Source organism: Schistocerca cancellata, chromosome 11 (genome assembly GCF_023864275.1).
Source record: "Schistocerca cancellata isolate TAMUIC-IGC-003103 chromosome 11, iqSchCanc2.1, whole genome shotgun sequence".
NCBI lineage: Eukaryota > Metazoa > Arthropoda > Insecta > Orthoptera > Acrididae > Schistocerca > Schistocerca cancellata.
The window spans coordinates 114,835,434-114,855,582 of record NC_064636.1 but is presented as its reverse complement, the minus strand read 5'-3'; the positions used below and the strand labels follow the sequence as shown (position 1 = coordinate 114,855,582).

The 20,149-nt window shown below is 38.4% G+C and overlaps 2 protein-coding genes across 9 annotated transcripts in view; both read right to left on the bottom strand.

The window, feature by feature from the left end:
- The window catches only part of LOC126108500 (zinc finger protein 93-like), a 501,709-nt gene that overhangs the window by 450,176 nt on the left and 31,384 nt on the right, over window positions 1-20,149 (bottom strand). The gene's annotated exons all lie outside the window — the stretch shown is intronic.
- LOC126108499 (zinc finger protein 436-like) overlaps window positions 1-20,149 on the bottom strand; it is a 501,483-nt gene that overhangs the window by 450,307 nt on the left and 31,027 nt on the right. For all 4 annotated transcript variants that reach the window (XR_007523539.1, XM_049913755.1, XM_049913754.1 and 1 more), the window contains exon 4: window positions 3,625-3,717. Coding sequence is in view for 3 of the 4 variants with exons in the window: in XM_049913755.1 (XP_049769712.1) it covers window positions 3,625-3,717 (93 nt within the window). In the remaining variant the exon portion in view is untranslated. The remainder of the gene's footprint in view (window positions 1-3,624; window positions 3,718-20,149) is intronic.

Sequence of the window (20,149 nt, the reverse complement as noted above, 5' to 3'; positions counted from 1 at the left end):
ACTAAAGAAATTGTCAAGAACTAAATTTTTCAGTTTTTATTGAAATTAGCTGTCTGACTGACAGTTTTTGTCACTGGATAGATGATCAGATTCTGGTGGCAGCATTGTGCACTCTTCTGTGTGTTAAGGATAGCCTCACCCTTATCGTGAAATTATGTCATTTTTTCTTCTGGAACTGTAGGTACTTACATCATTGTTCCTTTTGGACTGTAGTGGATTATTCACAAGAAATTTCACAAAGGAGTAGATATACTGTGAACAACATGGGTTAGCACCACATAATATTCTTGTGCAATGAAGACTTTCATTCTTAAAGCTGAGTTACCTCAGAAGATTTTTCCACAAGACATTATTGAATTAAGAAATGCAAGACACGTTAATTTACTGATTTGTTTCTCCCCAAGAACTGAAATGATTTGAAGTGCAAATATGAATGAACTAAGTCATTCTATGAGTTCCAATTTTTTTTTTTTTTTTTTGTTTAGTTTGAACTCTTCTCTACACAGAGATCTAGAATTTTTGAAGTTTCCATCCTAGGTGTCATTTCCTTAACATATGTTACACTTATCACTGCGCAGTACCGCTAGGTTCGAGATGTGAACATGACGTTTTTTTGAAAAGGCGAGGAAGAGTAACATATGGTTGCTGACAAGGGGCAGCATCTATTTCAGTTGTTGCAGGGGCTACAATACACATGGTTGATTTATTTGGCATTGTAAAATTAGTCAACACGACACTGAAGAGCTATCAAATTCATAGGCCAACAAGGATATCCTCTTTGATTTTGATTCCCTCAACCGTTGAATCTTTTCCCTCAAGTGCTTGCAGGTATTACATTCAAAATATATTTTCTTTACAAAATTGTTTACGATTTATGTGAGAATCACTTTAGAAAAAATGTAAGGACAAATTACAAAACTAACTGAATAAAGATATTGAACTAGTATGACCTGGGCGTTGAGTAATATTTCAGTTATCTTATTTCTCTCTCATCATACATAATAACAGTTACACATACATGGGCAATAAATGTCTTATTTTTTTCTTTCTAGGTGACATTCAAAACCAGAACTAAGGTGCAATTCTCTTTGTGATATTGATTATCAGTACATTGGAACTGATACAGGTTACATTCTTTTCAGGTAATTTATATTTTCACTTGTACAAAGCGCTGGAAGATCATCACTGGGCTAAACTTCCATCTGAACCAGTTAAGCAACATACACGCAAACTAATTACCTTACATAATCCAATGGGCAAAAAATTAGTGGGAAAATTTTTATATACTTCCATATCTGAACTGTGTTGCACTCACAATGTTGTTTATAATTTCCTTTCAGCAAATATCACTGTGTGAAGATGTTTCACCATAAACACTTCTTTGGCATCCATGCTCCCTGCACTCATTTGTTGTGATAATGCTGTTTCGTACAGTTATTCAGTTATTCAGTTCTGTGCATACCTAACAATCTGATATCTTAATTCGATAACTGACAGAATTTGTTTTCATTATACATCACAGTTACTGTGCTACAACAATTTAAGTAAATCATTGTGCGGAACTCTAAAAAGTTTGGAGAGAAAAAAACAAATTGCACAAACTTTGTGTATGGTTGATTTTAGCTCATGCATCACAGCTTATGAAATGTAGTTAAAATATCACAATTTAAATAAAATTGAGAGTAGAATAATATCTGATTTTGTTCTAGAGTTATTGATTTTTATATCAGACAGATGGTCTGATGATACACCCATTCCCGTCCCTGCGCATTGTGAGTCATGTTGTCATAACAGTCATCAAATTTCATAAATGTTCAAGATATCGTAATGAGGTTTCTTGCAAATGTTAGCACAGAAAGAGGCACATGTATTATAAGGCACATGTATTGTATCATAAATAATCAAAAATTTGGCCTTGACCAAGATAGGGAAGTAACTCGTCCACAGCTGTGAGAGGTCAATGGAATGGGACACGTAAATATGTCAACAGTGCATCAGTACAACTCAGGAGCAAATTTAAACATATCTTCAGCATCTTGGGAGTGACAGCGCATAATGAATTAACTAGTCCACAGCAGGTAAGCAGTTGATGTGACCATCTGCATTCCATCACACAAGACGAATGACAAATTATACATCATACTACTTTATGAAGTACACTATGTGATCAAAAGTATCCGGACACCACCAAAAACATAAAATTTTCATATTAGGTGCATTGTGCTGCCACCTACTGCAAGGTACTCCATTTCAGTACCTCAGTCCTTATTAGATATCGTGAGAGAGCAGACTGGGGCACTCCGAACGTTGTCAGGTGATTGGGTTTAACTTGTGTCAAATGTCTGTATGCGAGATTTCCACACTCCATAACACCGCTATATCCACTGTTTCCAATGTGATAGTGAAGTGGAAATTTGAAGGGAAACGTACAGCACAAAAGCGTATAGGCCAACCTTGTCAGTTGGCTGACAGAGACCACAGACAATTAAAGAGAGTCATAATGTGTAATAGGTGACATGCATCCAGACCATCACACAGGAATTTCTAACTGCATCAGGATCCACTGGAAGTACTATGGCAGTTTGGCGGGAGGCGAGAAACTTTGGATATCATGGTCGCAAGGCTTCTCATAAGCCACACATCACAACTGTAAATGTCGAACAGTGCCTCACTTGGTGACAGGAGCGCTAACATTGGATGACTGAACTGTGGAGATACATTGTGTGGAGTGAGGAATCGTGGTACACAACGTGGCGATCCGATACCGGGGTGTGGGTATGGCGAATACCTGGTGAACGTCATCTGCTAGCATGTGTAGTGCCAACAGTAAACTTCGGAGGCAGTGGTGTTATAGTGTGTGTGTTTTTCAAGGAACTTGGAAGTCATTTTCAGCCAGGTGTCCAGATACTTTTGATCACATAGTGAATTGTTTTGTACTCCACAAAAGGCCTTAGCAAGCTCACAAAATATACCAAGATTATTCTTCTTGCTTAGCTCTGCCATGACAATCTGTAATGTTACAAATGGTTCTCTGTGGAGAACTGCATGCTAAAGCCAAATTCAAAAGTTTTTCTGTGAATGTACCATGGAATTTAGCAACACTGCATATATACTGGAATCCTGTATCAACCTACCTAGGAGTCAGCTATCACATAGTTATATTTATTACCTTTGATAACCTCCACGGCACAAAAAAAAGAAATGTAAATGATTTGTTAAAACAAAGTAGCCGAATGCCATGGAAAGATGAAAGAGTCAGGCATTATTTAAAGAGAAACATGTTAAATTATTATTCTGCAACTATCTATTTCTCTCTAACTGCTCCTCTAAATTTGGATTTAAAACATCCAACACATGCATTATACAAAATGTTCGGTTTCAAGAAGAGTTGCTGTAGGTATGGTTATACATATTGTTCCAAGCACTAATAAGAATTTCCTCTCAATTTCCACCAAGTGGCAGAAAAAAACCTGAATCAGGGAGAACTGTACAAGGATGGTGGGAAATTACAAACAGCACTTAGTTCCAGAAAACTTATTTCTTTGTAACACAACCTTTACATTCTGCAATTAGCCAAGGAATTTTTTGTTCCACATGCAATACCTCACAGACATTAATGCTTACAATGTTCTCAGTTTCTTCTCGTCCCAATTTTTTTTGTGTTTCCTCCTTGGAACAATTAGTGGACTCAAGTGTTACCAACGGATGTTCAGGAAACTGAAAGAAAAGGAAAAGAAAATCTGAGTTATGAGTGCTTAAACATTTCTGCATATATTACATGCCTCTCAATATTTTATTATGAATATCATCCCATTTGCAATGATTCTCATCTCTCACACACAAGGAAATTTAATGAAACTAATTTTCTGAGCAGCTATTCTAAGTTACATCAATATGGTTTCATATCTATGCTACCTTGCTCAATAATCTTTGTAGACAATCACAGTTCTGTCTCACAAGCAGCATACTTAACTGTATAATAGTATACAGGATAAGTAATACGTGGCTCTTTGGCATACTGAATTCACTCATGATGAACTGCATCACTGTTCATTAAATCTTCTGTATCTCCTGTACTAACCTTCCCAGTAACAATTCTATACTCATAAATTGGCAAAACAAGTGTTCCAGAAACAGTTTCTTTTATGGCTGGGTTACACTTATTACTGTTCACTTATATGTGATAAAGTGGCTAACGCCTGAAAAATGTTGCTACAGATCCATGGTGTTGCAGCAATATGGAACAGTAGCTTCCCTAAACAGTCTCACAGGGTTTTCCGTGTCCTCTGCTCTATCATTTACATATATAATGAACAGTAAGGACTTTTTAATACTCCCTTGGGGTACGCCCAAAGTAACTTACTGATCTAACTATTTTGTATCCTGAATCTACTCACTGCTATATGCAAAATGCAGTGTGGTACCACGTATTTTGCATTGTGAGGCCTCTTTCTATGTTGAATACCACTCATTTCATCAATTATGTTCCTGCTTATGGACTGGCACTTCGAGAACTAGGTTAAGTTACTTATTGTATTTGCACTATTTACTGTGATCTATCACAATACTGCAGTCTCATAGCAAAGTATGCAAACATAGAATTGACAGAAACAATGGAATATATACTGAAACATTATCTGTCAGTAAAATTAAATTTTATAAAATGCGATGACATTTAACTGACAGCAAAATCATTTATTGTACACTGAGATCATACCTGTTGGCTTTAGAGTAGGTAATGAAGAATGGAGATAGACCAGCAGTTGTGCTGAAATCAAATGGACCCAGTATTCTAAGTAAAATGAGAAACAAGTGTTTTCAAATAAACAGCTACACTGCTATCACACCAGAGCAATGCTGCACTAAACTGCTGCTTCAACTACTATCACAGTCGAAGGGCTCACAATGAGATGTTGAGTCAGTGAATGGCTTCAAATTTGCCAACATAATCAAAAAAGAAGTTTCTGAAGTAACACAGCAACAATGTCCCTTTATAAAGGAAATACTGTAACACTTATTGTACATTGTAACTGAAGATGCTATTTGCCTTGAAGTTTCCCTTTTTCTCTCACTCTAACGACAATGCATATAATGTCCAGTGATTTCACTCTGGTTCCAAAACTACATCACTTACCACTTCTTGAGTGTCGTATTTTCTTGAAAATTTGTTTACTTGTCAATATCACAACTCCCTATTTGCCTTGTTGGTCTCTTGCTTGGTCTTTATAACATATTTAAACCTATTTCAAACACTGCATTGCTGGATTATCTCTTGAAACTCTCTCTACAAACTTTGAACAATTTGGTATCCGTTATATTACTGTGCCTCCAATCTATCAGAATTTGAACATCTTTGTGCAATGTGCTTACCACTCTCATATAAAACAGCACTTGAACAACAATTGTTAGCAGTTCTTGAGCGAAGGGATTTTTTTCTTTGTTTCTGTCACCAGAATTGACAAAGAAAGAAGCATTTGGAAAATACTGACAAGAAAAAGGGACACAACGATAGGGCATGTTAATACACCGCGAAATAATTTCCACAGTACCAGAAGGAGCTGCAGGGAGAGAGGGAGACTGGGTTACATACAACAAATAATTGATGCTGCACAATTCTAGACTTATGTATGTGTTATATATCATCATCAGTCCAAAGACTGGTTTGAGGCAGCTCTCCATCCTACTCTATACTGTGACAGTCTCTATCCTTTTGTAACTATTAAAGCCCCCATAATTGACACTGCTTCCTGTAATCATGCATTACTGTGTATTTACAATTTTTAACTCTCAAACCTCTATTCATTACCAAACTGACTATTCCTTGATGGCACAAGATGTGTCCTGTCAACATACTTTTTCTTTTACGAGGGCAGTTCAATAAATAATGCAACACATTTTTTTTCTGAAACAGGGGTTGTTTTATTCAGCATTGAAATACACCAGGTTATTCCCCAATCTTTTAGCTACACAACACTATTTTTCAACATAATCTCCATTCAATGCTACGGCCTTATGCCACCTTGAAATGAGGGCCTGTATGCCTGCACAGTACCATTCCACTGGTCGATGTCGGAGCCAACGTCGTACTGCATCAATAACTTCTTCATCATCCGCGTAGTGCCTCCCACGGATTGCGTCCTTCATTGGGCCAAACATATGGAAATCCGACAGTGCGAGATCAGGGCTGTAGGGTGCATGAGGAAGAACAGTCCACTGAAGTTTTGTGAGCTCCTCTCGGGTGCGAAGACTTGTGTGAGGTCCTGCGTTGTCATGAAGAAGAAGTTCATTCAGATTTTTGTGCCTACGAACACGCTGAAGTCGTTTCTTCAATTTCTGAAGAGTAGCACAATACACTTCAGAGTTGATCGTTTGACCATGGGGAAGAACATCGAACAGAATAACCACTTCAGCGTCCCAGAGGACTGTAACCATGACATTACCAGCTGAGGGTGTGGCTTTAAACTTTTTCTTGGTAGGGGAGTGGGTGTGGCGCCACTCCATTGATTGCCGTTTTGTTTCAGGTTCGAAGTGATGAACCCATGTTTCATCGCCTGTAACAATCTTTGACAAGAAATTGTCACCCTCAGCCACATGACGAGCAAGCAATTCCGCACAGATGGTTCTCCTTTGCTCTTTATGGTGTTCGGTTAGACAACGAGGGACCCAGTGGGAACAAACCTTTGAATATCCCAACTGGTGAACAATTGTGACAGCACTACCAACAGAGATGTCAAGTTGAGCACTGAGTTGTTTGATGGTGATCATCTCGAACAAGTGTGTTCGCACGCTCCGTCATTGCAGGAGTCACAGCTGTGCACGGCCAGCACGCACGTGGGAGATCAGACAGTCTTGCTTGACCTTGCGGCGATGATGACACACACTTTGCCCAACGACTCACCGTGCTTTTGTCCACTGCCAGATCACCGTGGACATTCTGCAAGCGCCTATGAATATCTGAGATGCCCTGGTTTTCCGCCAAAAGAAACTGGATCACTGCCCGTTGTTTGCAACGCACATCCGTTACAGACGCCATTTTAACAGCTCCGTACAGTGCTGCCACCTGTCGGAAGTCAATGAAACTATACGAGACTAAGCGGGAATGTTTGAAAATATTCCACAAGAAATTTCCGGTTTTTTCAACCAAAATTGGCCGAGAAAAAAAATGTGTTGCATTACTTATTGAACTGCCCTCGTAGATAAGCTATGCCATACATTTCTTTCCTTTCGAATTCAATTCTGTACCTCTTCAGTGGATACCTGATCTACCCGCCTTATCCTCAACATTTCAAAAGCTTGTCTTCCCCTCTTTTCTGTGCTGTTTAACATCCACATTTCATTTCTGTACAAGGCTGCAGCACAAAAGTTACTTTCAGAAGGTATTTCATAACACTTGAAATTCTATTAGAAATTTACATACACTCTTTATGAAAAGCTTTTCTTGCTATTGCTGGTCTCATATCCTCTATACATCAGCGATCAGTTATTTTGCTGCCCAAATAGTAAAACATACTACTACTACTACTATTACTACTACTCCTATTACTACTATATTGTCTTATTTTCAGATCTAATTACATTGGAATCTTTGAATTAAATTGCAATACATTCCAGCAACATTGTTTTACATTTGGTGATGTTCACTGCATAACCCATTTCCAAGATACACAGAATTATGTTCAGTTGATCTCCCAAGTATTTTGCCATTTTTGACAGAAATACATTGCCATTAGCAAATTTCAGTGCTACCTATTTGTTTTCTACAGTATTCCTTTCCCTTATTTCAGTCAATAGCTGCCTAATTCCCCATTTGAACAACCTTTGATTTTTTCAGTTTATCCAAGTTGCATGTACCAAATTTCCTAAATTTCTTCATTTTATTAAGTAGTTCATAAAAATAAATTATAATCAGACAACTGCTCTTGGAAACATTCTGTAGTTTAAAATCTGGGTTCGAAATCAATCAATCAATCAATCAATCAATCAATCACTCTCTCTCTCTCTCTCTCTCTCTCTCTCTCTCTCTCTCTCTCTTTTTCAGCATTATACAATCGGATACATTCTCATGTCTCCAGGTCCCTTTCATGTAAAGAATCCTTTTAGGATTCTTAAACCAAGATTAGCAACGATTAAATTCTACTGTATACAAAATTCTGTCAGACAGTTTCCCCTTTTATTCTATCTCCATTCACTTCTTTTATGGTATTGGAAATCAGTATAAAGGAGCAGTTGCAATGAAAGTAATATTGCAATGTCTGTAGCATACCGTATTAAATTTATTATGAATGTAGTAAATATATATAATACACGCACTATTATGATGGAATTACATAGCTTCTTTCTTAACGTAGCAAAATAAGGCATTTGCATTTCCTTGATGGAAGATGGTATAAAGGCACTCACTGTCCTGTTGTGGTATTGGATTGTTGGTTCCTTTGTTCAAAATTCTCTTCAGCATTGATTTTGTTGCAATTTGTAGTTCTTGCAGTGAACTTTATTGCACTTTTCAGCTCATATACAACCTCAAATTGCCTTCAACTGTGGCAAAAACACTCTGCAAGTATTCCCCAAATGTTTTCCATGGGGTTCATATCCTGGCTGTGCGCATACCAGAGCAAAACATCCATATCTGTATCTTCAAACCACTCTTTGCGTGCAGCAGAAACGTGCATAGATGCATTAACTTGTTGACGTTCATTGCCTAGGTTCTGATATATTCTAATCAATTCTGGCTCTAGCATCTCAGTGTAGTGTAAGTCTCAAGAGCCCATTTTTGTGTTTAGCCAAGCAATGGGTGATTTATGTTTAGTCCTGAAGACTGCCCAAACTGCAACACTTCTGCCACCAAAATTTATGTTCAATCTTACTTGCTGCACAGCCCTCACATCACGCCAATAATACTGAAGTCCACCTGGAAATCTAAATTAAATTTCTTCTCATCACTGAAAATCTCTGTATCCCAATCTGAAGTCCACATATGTTCTTCAGTAAACAACTCCAGTCTAGCTTATTTATGTTTGAGTGTTAGAGCAGGTTTCTGCAGTCATTCCTTGAATGCAAGATGTTTGGAACTTGACAAAATGTCTTGTACACGTCTGTCAGTTACTGACAACTGTAAATCAGGAACAAGTTGAGAAGAATAACAGTTTGTAGCCCTTGCTTTGCACAAAAGGAAACCTTTCCATGACTCAGATAATTTTCTACTTTTCTCATATTTTCCTTTCATCCATATCGTGCACCCAATCTAACGAAATTATCAATCACTGTAATTGAATGGTTCAACCTCTTAGTGATATGATGATCAGAGAATTCCGTTACCTTGTACACATTGATCTTTTTCTTTTTCATCCCATGCTGTTTCCCATATGACAGTGTCACAATCATGGTTTATGTACACAACTCACACTGCCATTAATAGTGTGTTTCTTATTTGTTGTAAAGGTAAATATGTACACAGTAATACCAGACAGAGCCTGCTCCTCTATATTGAGTTATACCATCTACCACCTGAAACATTGATGTCTTGTTATATACCATATTACATCAACTGCACTACCATTTGACTGTGTTTGTTGTCATACTGGATCTCAGACTATTGCATATACACTGTACACAATTATTCCAGCCAACAATGTCAATTTTTCCAACAAATATTCATGCCTTTATACTGATTTCCATTACTGTACTATTTTCCTGTTCCTAAAATCAAATTCCAGCCCTATCTCAAATTTTTATCTCCCTCAACAATCTGAATAATTTCTTTTATCTCATTATACATTTTTTTCAATTGCTTTATCATCTGTGGATCTAGGAGGCACATATATTTGCACTACTGTGGTAAGACTTGGCTTTGTGACTATCTGGATTACATTATGGAATTCAGTACACTGTTTACTGTAGATCAAATGTGATATTTTGTATTCAGTATTACATCTACCGTATTTGTGTTTCTGTTCATAAAGCTCTATTCACCTGAACATAAAACTTGTTCTTCCTGCTACCACACTTTAAGATATGTACTTCCGCCTGTAAGTGCACTTACCAAACTACCCAATGGAGGGATCAGACGTACCATCTTCTGACTTGCCGGATGCCATGTTTGATTTATCTGATCACAACATCACTGTCCTTACTATCCTCCTATCACCATTCTAGATATCTGAAAGTTAGTCATGGAATAGTTCACCAACGATAATGCTACCATAATTAAATCATACAGTAGATATGTGTATCTGCAGGAAATAGAATGGCTGTAGTTTTCCTTCAAACCATTCACAGCAATAACACAGCACAGGCCTGTTGACTAATAAGGCCATCTAACTGAATCTTTCAGCATGTTCCCTCTGCAGCTTCTGGAGAGGCAGCTGTCCCACTTTAGGAACCATATTTTAGTCTGCTCTCTTGACAGTTAACCTTCCTCACCCATGCAACATGTTTGTGCCAACAGTACAGGTACACACAGATACACAAACGAGTCACGCCACTGCAGCCTTTCCTAATATACAAGGGCAAGATAAAAAGTCTCTGAATTTTTTATGTGAAAACTCTTACAGCTTTTTAAATAAAACAGATGTTATTAAGATTCTATAGTTTTATCCTCCATGTCTACATATTTATTTCTAAACACTGTCACCCTGGCGGTGAAGACATTTCTCCCTGTGAGAGACCAGTTTGTTGGTACGGTCACTGTTTGACTCTGCTTGTTGACCTCTGCTTGTACCACATCACTGTCAAAGTGAAGTGTTCAAAGGTATCCTTCACATTTTAGAGACAGATGGAAATCAGATGGGGCCAAGTTGGGACTGTATAGAGGATGATCAATGATAGTGTACCCAAGGTGTTAGATTGTTACAGATGCTGCAGTGCTCGTGTGTGGTCTGGCATTGTAATGCTGAAGGAGAAAATGCTCCATCTGTGGACAAACTCCTCAAATTTGAAACTCAATTACAGCATGCTGTGATTCAGTAGCCTGTAGTGGCAGAGAGCTGCAAATATACAGACTTTAAGAACAAAGATGTAGAATGTTTCTTTTATTTAAAGAGCTTCAAGAGTATTCACATAAAAAATTTGGAGGCATCACTTTTCAGCACACCTTAGTGTGCTGTGACATATTTCTTGAAAAATACAATAATAACAGGAAGATGCAATGAAGGCTGTTGCACATTTCTTGAAAAATACGGTAATTACAGGGAGTTGCGATGAAGGAAGGTTTAATAAAGTCTTTTGGAAAGACATCATGTTTATGCCAGTGGTTGTTAAACTTTTTATTTCCACTATTGCAATGTCAGCCTTAGGCCATTATCAAATGCAAATGGTTTGGCTTTAAGTCATGTCAACTTTATACAGTCTGACACATTTATATGGCCTCCTTATTTGCTGTTAAATACTTTTATAACGCAGCTAAGTAGTGCGAGCACACATGTTGATATATTGTAAAACAGCAAAGTCTGTACATACACATGTTCGTTCCCCCATCACTAGTAACTTTTGCACTACACCACAGCAGCGAACTACTGTGGTTTAGTGCAAAAGTTGCTAGTGATGGGGGAACGAACATGTGTATGTACAGACTGTGCTGTTTTACAATATATCAACATGTGTGCTCGCACTACTTAGCAGCATTACGAATGTATATAACAGCAAATAACAATGACATATAAATGTGTCAGCCTCTATAAAGTTGACTTGGTTTAAAGCCAAAACTCCTGCACTTGATAATGGCGCAAGGCCAAAATTGCAATAGTGGAAACAAAAAGTTTACCCGTCACTGGCGTAAACATGATGTCTTTCCAAAAATTTCACATGGCTGTGAATCCCAGTTATGAGAAGTTTAATATAGTACTTGTTACATGGTTCTAATTTGGCATGTCATAAATGTTTTGTTGGGCTCTTGTCATGAATTTTATAAAATCATTCAATAAATGGCAAATTTTATTCTGGCGTCATTCTACTACTGTCCTTCACCAGAAGAAAATACGCGAGTTTTCAGAAATTTTGCAAGAAGTCCCATGCTGCAAAACTGTGGCTTGGAGAACAACCAACTCTATTGGCTTCAAATAGAACCTCACTATACAGAACATCCCTCAGCAGGCTGGTTTCCAGTAGCCAACATGCAGTAGTGGGGGAGGCAGGGGACATTCCATCACACATCTGCAAATCCATGAAAGGATATCATCCAGCTGCAACCAGCGGAAATGGAGACCATGTTAGCAAGCATGAAGATACAGAAATTTATAAATGTGACCCAGTCGAAAGTATTTGTAGCTATGATACTTGTTTAAATACTTTGACTTATTCCAAATGTCAGAAGGTTATCCTTCCTGATGGAACCTATGTTACCGGTTGAATTAGTCATGATGAAAGAACTGTGCAAATGTGCTGAAGGCAGAAAATGCCACTCCAAACACAGGATGAAATGTAACAAAAGGTAAAGAAAATGACAGCTTTATGTGCTTATCACTCTTACAAAAATATGTCCTTTCAGATGAGTCTTTGCTTGTGGAGGGAAGGGTAAAATTAAATGGACAAGGGCCACAGATAAACTGACTCACAGATTTTTGTGAGGACACACTGTTTTGATGAAATAAATCACTATTAATTCATGATTATTCAACTTGCTATGTAGAACAATATCAGTCACATTGCAAGGTTTGGTTTTCTTGAATTATCCTGCAATATGTGATTTTTTTTTTGTGTCACCACTCTCTCTTTACACACCTTTCTCAGGTATGGGGTATATTACATATAAGTGCAGAACCACTGTAAACACACGAACACTAGTGCAAAACTCTTTAGTACATACGACTTCCACTTACGTTTAACTTTTCTGTACCTGTGGTTACATGGTGCTTACATAGGCACAGAAAATAGCTCTAATATATGAGCTGCTCCATCATATCGAATTTGTGAATATATCTTTTTTTTTTTCAGTTCCATTCATTCTGATGAAATACAGGGTGATTCATGAAAATATGCAAATATATTAATATGTTATTCTACAAGTAAAACTAAAGAAACAAATTCATGCAAACATAGGTCTGCAAATGTTTAGTTACAGAGTTATGGCTAATAAAAGATTTTGCCTGAAATGTAGCAACTTTGTTAATATGAAGCCATCGAAAAACAGTACGAGGTTAAAAACATCCAGAAAAGCAAAGAAGTAATTTCATAAAATTTTTAATTTATTATTTACTTTGCCTCTTTTTTTTTTTTTTTTTTTTTTTTAAATTCCACACAATTACACAATGTTTGCAACAGAAGTTAAAGAGAATTTAAGTTTGGAAAAATGGCAGTAATAACGTTAACTGAAACTGCATGAATGTGTCAGATAATATGCTTTTATTAATACCATAGCACATGTGAATTCATGTTAAAACGGAAAAAACAAAGCTCAATTATAAGGAAGTTGTACAGTGTTCATACAATTTCACAATAAATGTTCAAAAATTTCTCCAAGTTCAATGCATTTAGCTGCACATGTATGAATAGATTTTGTTGCTCGTTTCAGTTTCACAGGGTTGTTCTTAATTTTGTCTAATGCATTCATAATTCAAGCAAGTAATGCCATGAACTGTCTTTCATCCATCCCCAAACACAAAAATCCATTGGTGTCAAATGGGATGATCTTGGTGGCCACATACATGTAGCACCAAGACCAATCCATTTCTGGGGGAAAATGTTCATTTAAATGTGTAGTAACAGCATTGGTGAAATTTGGAGCTGCACCACCATGTTGAAAACACACTTGCAATGGCGTAGCAATTGGGACATCTTTGAGGAAGCGGGGCATTTTTTCTTGAAAGAATTTTAAGTATGTCTCGCCTGTTAGATGTCCTGGGAAAATGAATGGTCCAATAAAGTGTGTGCTGATTACACCCTACCACACATTTATGCTAATTGCTGCTGCAAATTGCATTGCTCTGTAGTTTATGGTTTTCCTTCAGATCATACACGTTTGTTATGAAAATTGTTTATACCATCTTGAGTAAAGTGTGACTCAACAGTAAATAAAATGTATTTGTGTAACAGTTCGTCTTCATGTATCGAGAGCTCGCACTGATAATAAACGCTAGGTAGAGAACTTGTCTCCCGTAAATTTTGAAATCTTCCACTAATGGGTCATACTTTCGGAATTGTTAACTGCAGCCATAGCATTACCATCACATTTGCCATAAATAAACACCATTTCTTGGTCATAAATAATCTACAATCGAGAACACTTACCATGTGGTTTCACTTAAACACACTGCTGTTATGTTCTTTCACTGAACAATACAGAGAAGTAACTCATTTCATGGTTAGGAAATGACAAACAACTCACTAACGGTTGCCAACATTGACAAATGTTTCTACATTCTTAATGGAAAGTATACAAATTTACTTGTACAATAACCTTTGCTTCTCTGGATATTCTGCAAAACTACTGCAGATACTCATCTGGAACATGTTTTATCAGATTCAACAGACCAATAACAACTAAATAAATGGAAATTGTACTTTACTTTAACCTTGTACAGTTCTGCGATAGCTTCGTATTAACGAAGTAGATAAACTTGCAGACAAAATCTTAATAGTCATAACTCCGTAACCAAAGATTTGCAGACCTATGTTTATATGACTTTTTCCTTTAGTTTTACTGGTAGAATAACATATTAAAATATTTGTGAATCACCCTGTATACTAACCTTACCTTCTGGAAACTACTGAATATTTTCTGTTCTTATTTTGTTCTTGTTTTCAGGACTGCCTGCCTCTAACATGTCTCAGACGTAAAAATTTTGGTTTTAAACTAAATAATAACAGGAATGTGCTATTGCAAGAAAAATTTGACAGATCACTGAAACACAAATCTTTTTTCAAAATATCACCTTCCTTACCAATTTACTGGTGGCACAAACCTGTATAAAGCAAAAGATGGTAATTTAGTTTGTGCTTGGTTCAGCCACTAGAGGTCACCTGGCTTGCTAATATGACAGCAGTTGCTTGTGCAACCACCCCTTGATGGAGCTAATGACAATGTAGGCTGGAGCACAAGGCTCTGCCAACCATTTGTGTATTGCTAATTGTATTCTACCTCTTGTCTTACATTTGTGTGTGTGTGTGTGTGTGTGTGTGTGTGTGTGTGTGTGTGTGTGTGTGTGTGTACTGTTTTGAGCAATAACATACTGTGTTCTGGGGTTAGAACACTTTTTTGGTGGCAAGTACAGTACCTGACTCCACATGTTGCACATCAGTCATTGATCCTTTGAGTTTAATTTTCATGGAGGCAGTGCTTCAATCTCTTTGCACGCAACAGCATTGACAGCTGCTATTTCCAGTTTAACGATTACACTGGCACAACCTGGAGCCCCGCCAACAACATACCCGCTGCCACTCACTGTATACAATGATGCAGCAGAGAACCAGGACATAAACAAAAAATGCCTGTAGCAACATTCCAAGCATTTAAGGTAACATGCACATACTTGTGCAAGGCCCTTTTCTGTCATGGATTTCACCTCACGTGTATCAGTTGTTGCGTCAGCCCAACCCATTACAAGAATTTTCCAACCTTTCTTTCAATCACTTGTGAGTTATTTTCTACTTCCACTGTAAACATACGTTATGGCTGCTCATGTGGAATTTTACCACTGCGAAAAGCAACCAAAAGAGTCATACAGGGCATGGGCAGCAGAAATACATTGACTTAGACAACATAATTTTGTGACAAATTTTCATAGGGAATCCTATGGAGATCAAATGGTTCATGATGCAATACATTCTTCTCCTGATAGGAAAGTTCAAGAGTGAGTTCTACAGTGTGAAAATTGTACCGTTTTGGAAGTCATGAAGACAACTCATTCATTTGACGTTTCATGGGCTGCAGGCACTCAGGTGGAACCCTGATCTGAAATATCGGGAATCTGTCCCTCTCACACTTCCCAGCCTTCAGTCAGTCCACAATGGAACATATCACTCTACTGCAGCAGTCCAGCAAATGTCTTTATGTTGTACAGGTAATTGTCATTTGTGACAACAGACCAAATCACAACAGTGACAGGCTAATGCTCTACTGCCTTTATGCCCACACTGCTTCATTCAACACGAATGGACTGCGTGTCCCAAGAGCTGGAAAACATGTAACACGTGCCATAACAAAGGACACATTGCTTCTGTACCTAACTCCTTCCCAAATCTGAGTGGGGATGAAATGAACATTGATATGAACAGTATGTCAGCAGTGACAGTGTTCCAAAGCAAGATATACACTGACGTGTGTGTGCGTGCGTGGGCTGTAGCAACACTGGTGAATTCACAGACTTATGTGGATTTGGATTCTCCCCCTCTGACACCAGTGTCACAGAGGTTGATGAGTAATACAAAACAACACATTCCCATTGTTGAACATTTTCTGCACCAGTGACTTCCAAGGCTGTGGTTTTTTCATTAAAATTCCTAGTTGTGGAGAATGTTTACACTGAAATTCTGCTTGGGTGCTTTTCAACAGTTTTGATTCGCCATCAATGATGAAGCGCATGTGGTTTATGATAAACTTCCATATAAACAGTTAGATACCCTGTGTCAAATTTTCCTCTCTATTTTTCCCAGGACTGGGTGGTGCAACAGAATGTCAGGCTTATATTCTGATGAAACAGTCTCTCTGACAGCATTTTTTCTGGGTCCACCTGGTACCAGTAAACTCACAGGATCAAGAAACAGCAGAATTAATGTGTCTTCAATCACTTTATGTTATTCGACCTATTTCTTCTAGTGAATGGTCAGCACTACTGTTGATAATCAAAAGACCTACCAGTAAATAAAACCTCTGCAGTGATTTTGGAAATCTATTACTCCACAGTCAATCATTAATACCTATCCTATTCTGCATCCCAGTGATCTGTTAACAATATTATTGGGGGGCCATATTTTTCAACAATATTATTGGGGGGCCATATTTTTCACAGACTGGCTTCAGAGTGGCATATTTACTGCTGCTGTTCAATGAGGCATCTAAATGCCTTATAGTTATCAATACCCATTTGAGCTTTATCAATACCAGCATTTGCCTTTTGATGTAGCAAGCACGCCACCTATTTTTCAACACCTTAGTGCAACTTATTGCAACAGTTTGAGGCTGCATCAAATATTTAGATGACACTGCAGTGTCCAGCATCTCCACAGAGAAACATTTGCAGAAGCTTTGCACTCTATTTTCTGTTTTACAGTCTGCATGGTTAAAGGGCAATTTGGAAAAGACAGCTTTTCAACCATCCATTATTTATTTGGGTTTTTAAGTGTCACATGCTGACATTAAACCATTGCACCAGCATATTGATGCTATTGACCTACTACTGCACCCCACATCTATCACAGAATTACAAGCATTTTTAGGCAAAATTGCATATTACCACTAATTCACACCAGACACTATTACTGTGCCACAAGTGCTCAACACATTGTTACATATGGATGTTCCTTTTCACTGGTCTCAGCTTGCAACCGGTCATTAAAGTAGTTTAAATGTAAGCTGCAGTTGGCCCTTTGTATGGTCACTTTTCAGCTGGACCAGCACACTGTGTTAGCAATGTACGCATCTGAGTTTGGTCTTCGTGCCGTCCTTGCTCATACGTGTGGGAATGGATCTGAACACCCTATTGCATGTACCTCTTAAATCCTTCAGTTCAATGCAGTAGCGTCAGTAGTGTTATTCTCTGAAAGAGTAAAAGGCTTTGGTGATTGCATATGTTTTATAAAAAAAATTATGTTTTTCTACACAAGTCTACATTTCACCTGATCACAGACCACAAACCACTGGTCTTTCTTTTTAACACTTTGGTGTCCTTGCCGAACAAGGGCATACAGCACTTACAGCAGTGGACTCTTTTCCTGTCATGATATGAGATATATTTTCGGCTTATAATGCAACATGCAAATGTCTTTTCGCACTTGCCAACTGGCCAGGATCCAGAGTTTGAGAAAGGAGAACTGTTTTCATTTAGACGCGGAAGCTCAAAATGTTGATGCTTTTCCTGTTACTAGCACTAGCACTGAAACTGTGGTTGAGGTATTTGCAGATCCTGTTTTAATTAAAATTGTTTCTTTTGTGCAACACAGCTGGCTAGATAAACATCTGGATCATGCTTCCGATCCTTTGAGAAATTATTTTACATTATGAAGTCTTTCTGCTTGGAATGTTAGCTACAAAGGACACTGCTCCCCAGGTTGCAGTCCTATCTGCCCTTCAGAGTAAGGTTACGTGTTTGTTACATGTTTGGCACTGGGGTGTGTCACATACAAAAGCGTTAGCATACATGCATTTTTTGGGTAGGCACTGATAGTGCTAGTTCTGGCTGACTGCAAACAGTGAGCCACCCAGTAAGTGATTCCCTGTGATTCTCTGACACCATGGTCAGATACATCAGCCTTGGGAACAAATTCATGTAGATTTCGTGGGACCTGTTTTGAATCTCTTTTGGCTTCTTGTAATTCATGCTTATTGGAAGTTTCTGTATACTTCTGTGGTGGCTACTATTTCAGCTTTGTGAAGAATTTTTTGCACTGGAAGGTCTTCTGTATACATTAGTTAAAGACAACAGCTCCCAGTTCATATCTTAGGAATTTGAAGATTCTCGTAAAGAAAGCGGCGTTCACCATGTCATGGCTCCTCCTTTCCACATTCAGTTGAACAGGGAAGCCGAATGACTGGCATGAACATTTAAAGACTCAGATGAGAAATGTGTTTCATTTGTATAACCGGAAGTAGCTTTTGACTGGTTCTTCAGTTCTTATAGGTTCACCCCTGTTGGCAATAGGAGTCCGGCAGACTTGTTCCATGGACATCGGCCCTGAACTTCACTATATCTGCCCTGCCTGACACAGGGCCATCCACCAGCACAGTGCAGTACCAGTGGCCAATGCCTCTGCGACATCCGCATGGCTGAGGGGAGGGCAATGTGACACATTGACCAGCTATGGCCTCCTAGGTGTGGCTGCACATTAGTTGTGCCTCCGTCTCCTGTGTCGTCTGTTTGCCCAGCCGTCTAATACATCGCGGCCATTACCCTCACCTTCTCTGTCGCCACTGCCAATGTTTTCACAACTATCTCCTCTGCTGTGCATGCCCCCTTCAACTGCCACGGACAATGGTGGGGGCCCATGTCTCACTCTGTTGCAGCCAACACCAGTGCTGCCACCTCCATAACAACCAGTGCCACATGTTCCATCACTATTAACACAACCTCCTTCCCTATTGTTGAAATCAGACATGGAAATGGATGCTGCGCCAGTGCTGCCTGTCCTACCATACGGCCTTAGACAAGAGGGCAGGCACTGCACCTGTCCGCACTCTTGCCACTTACAACCCTATGCACGGTGGCAATAGATCACATGCTCAACAACCTACATTGCCCACAGAAGAAATGGACATGAGCATAGTGCTCTCCTCCATGCAATGGAAGAAGAGTGCTTTAACCACCAGTTTAATATGTACATCACTTCATACTTTGCGCATAAAGTTTGTACTTGATTTGGCCACTAGAGGCCACTTGGTATGCTAATACAACAGCAACTGTGTGCACATTCTCGCAGCTGCGGCCCCCCTTGGAACTAATGACTATATAGGCTGTAGTGCAAGGCTCCACCAACCACTTGTGTACTGCTAATTTTATAGTACCTTGTCTTCCCATGTGTGTGTACTGTTCGAGCAATAAGGTACTATTTCCTTGGGTTATAACAAAACAGAATGCAGATTAAGCTCATGTGACATCTCTGTGTGATTTTAATGCATATCTTAACTCATTCCACCTCCTAGAATGTTCTCTTCCTTGATGGTATCTACACATAACAATGGACATATCAAAAAATCAATGTATCAAGACACCTAGAGCGGTTGATATTTCTTAATAAGTATTAAGTTCTTTGCAAGAAAGGACTACGATAAAACTGATGAAACTGGTATCCAGGATAAATATAACACCTTATACACCCTCAGACCTCATGGCCAATATAATAATCCAAATTCCAAAGAATTCAGGTACGGAATGGTGTGAGTATTTCTGAACAATCAGTTTACTGAGTTGTGGTTGTGGAACATAAACTCAAATTATTTACAGAAGGATGGAATGACAGAAATCAGTCTGCAGGGAGATCACGGTGGATTTTCCAGAAAATTGGG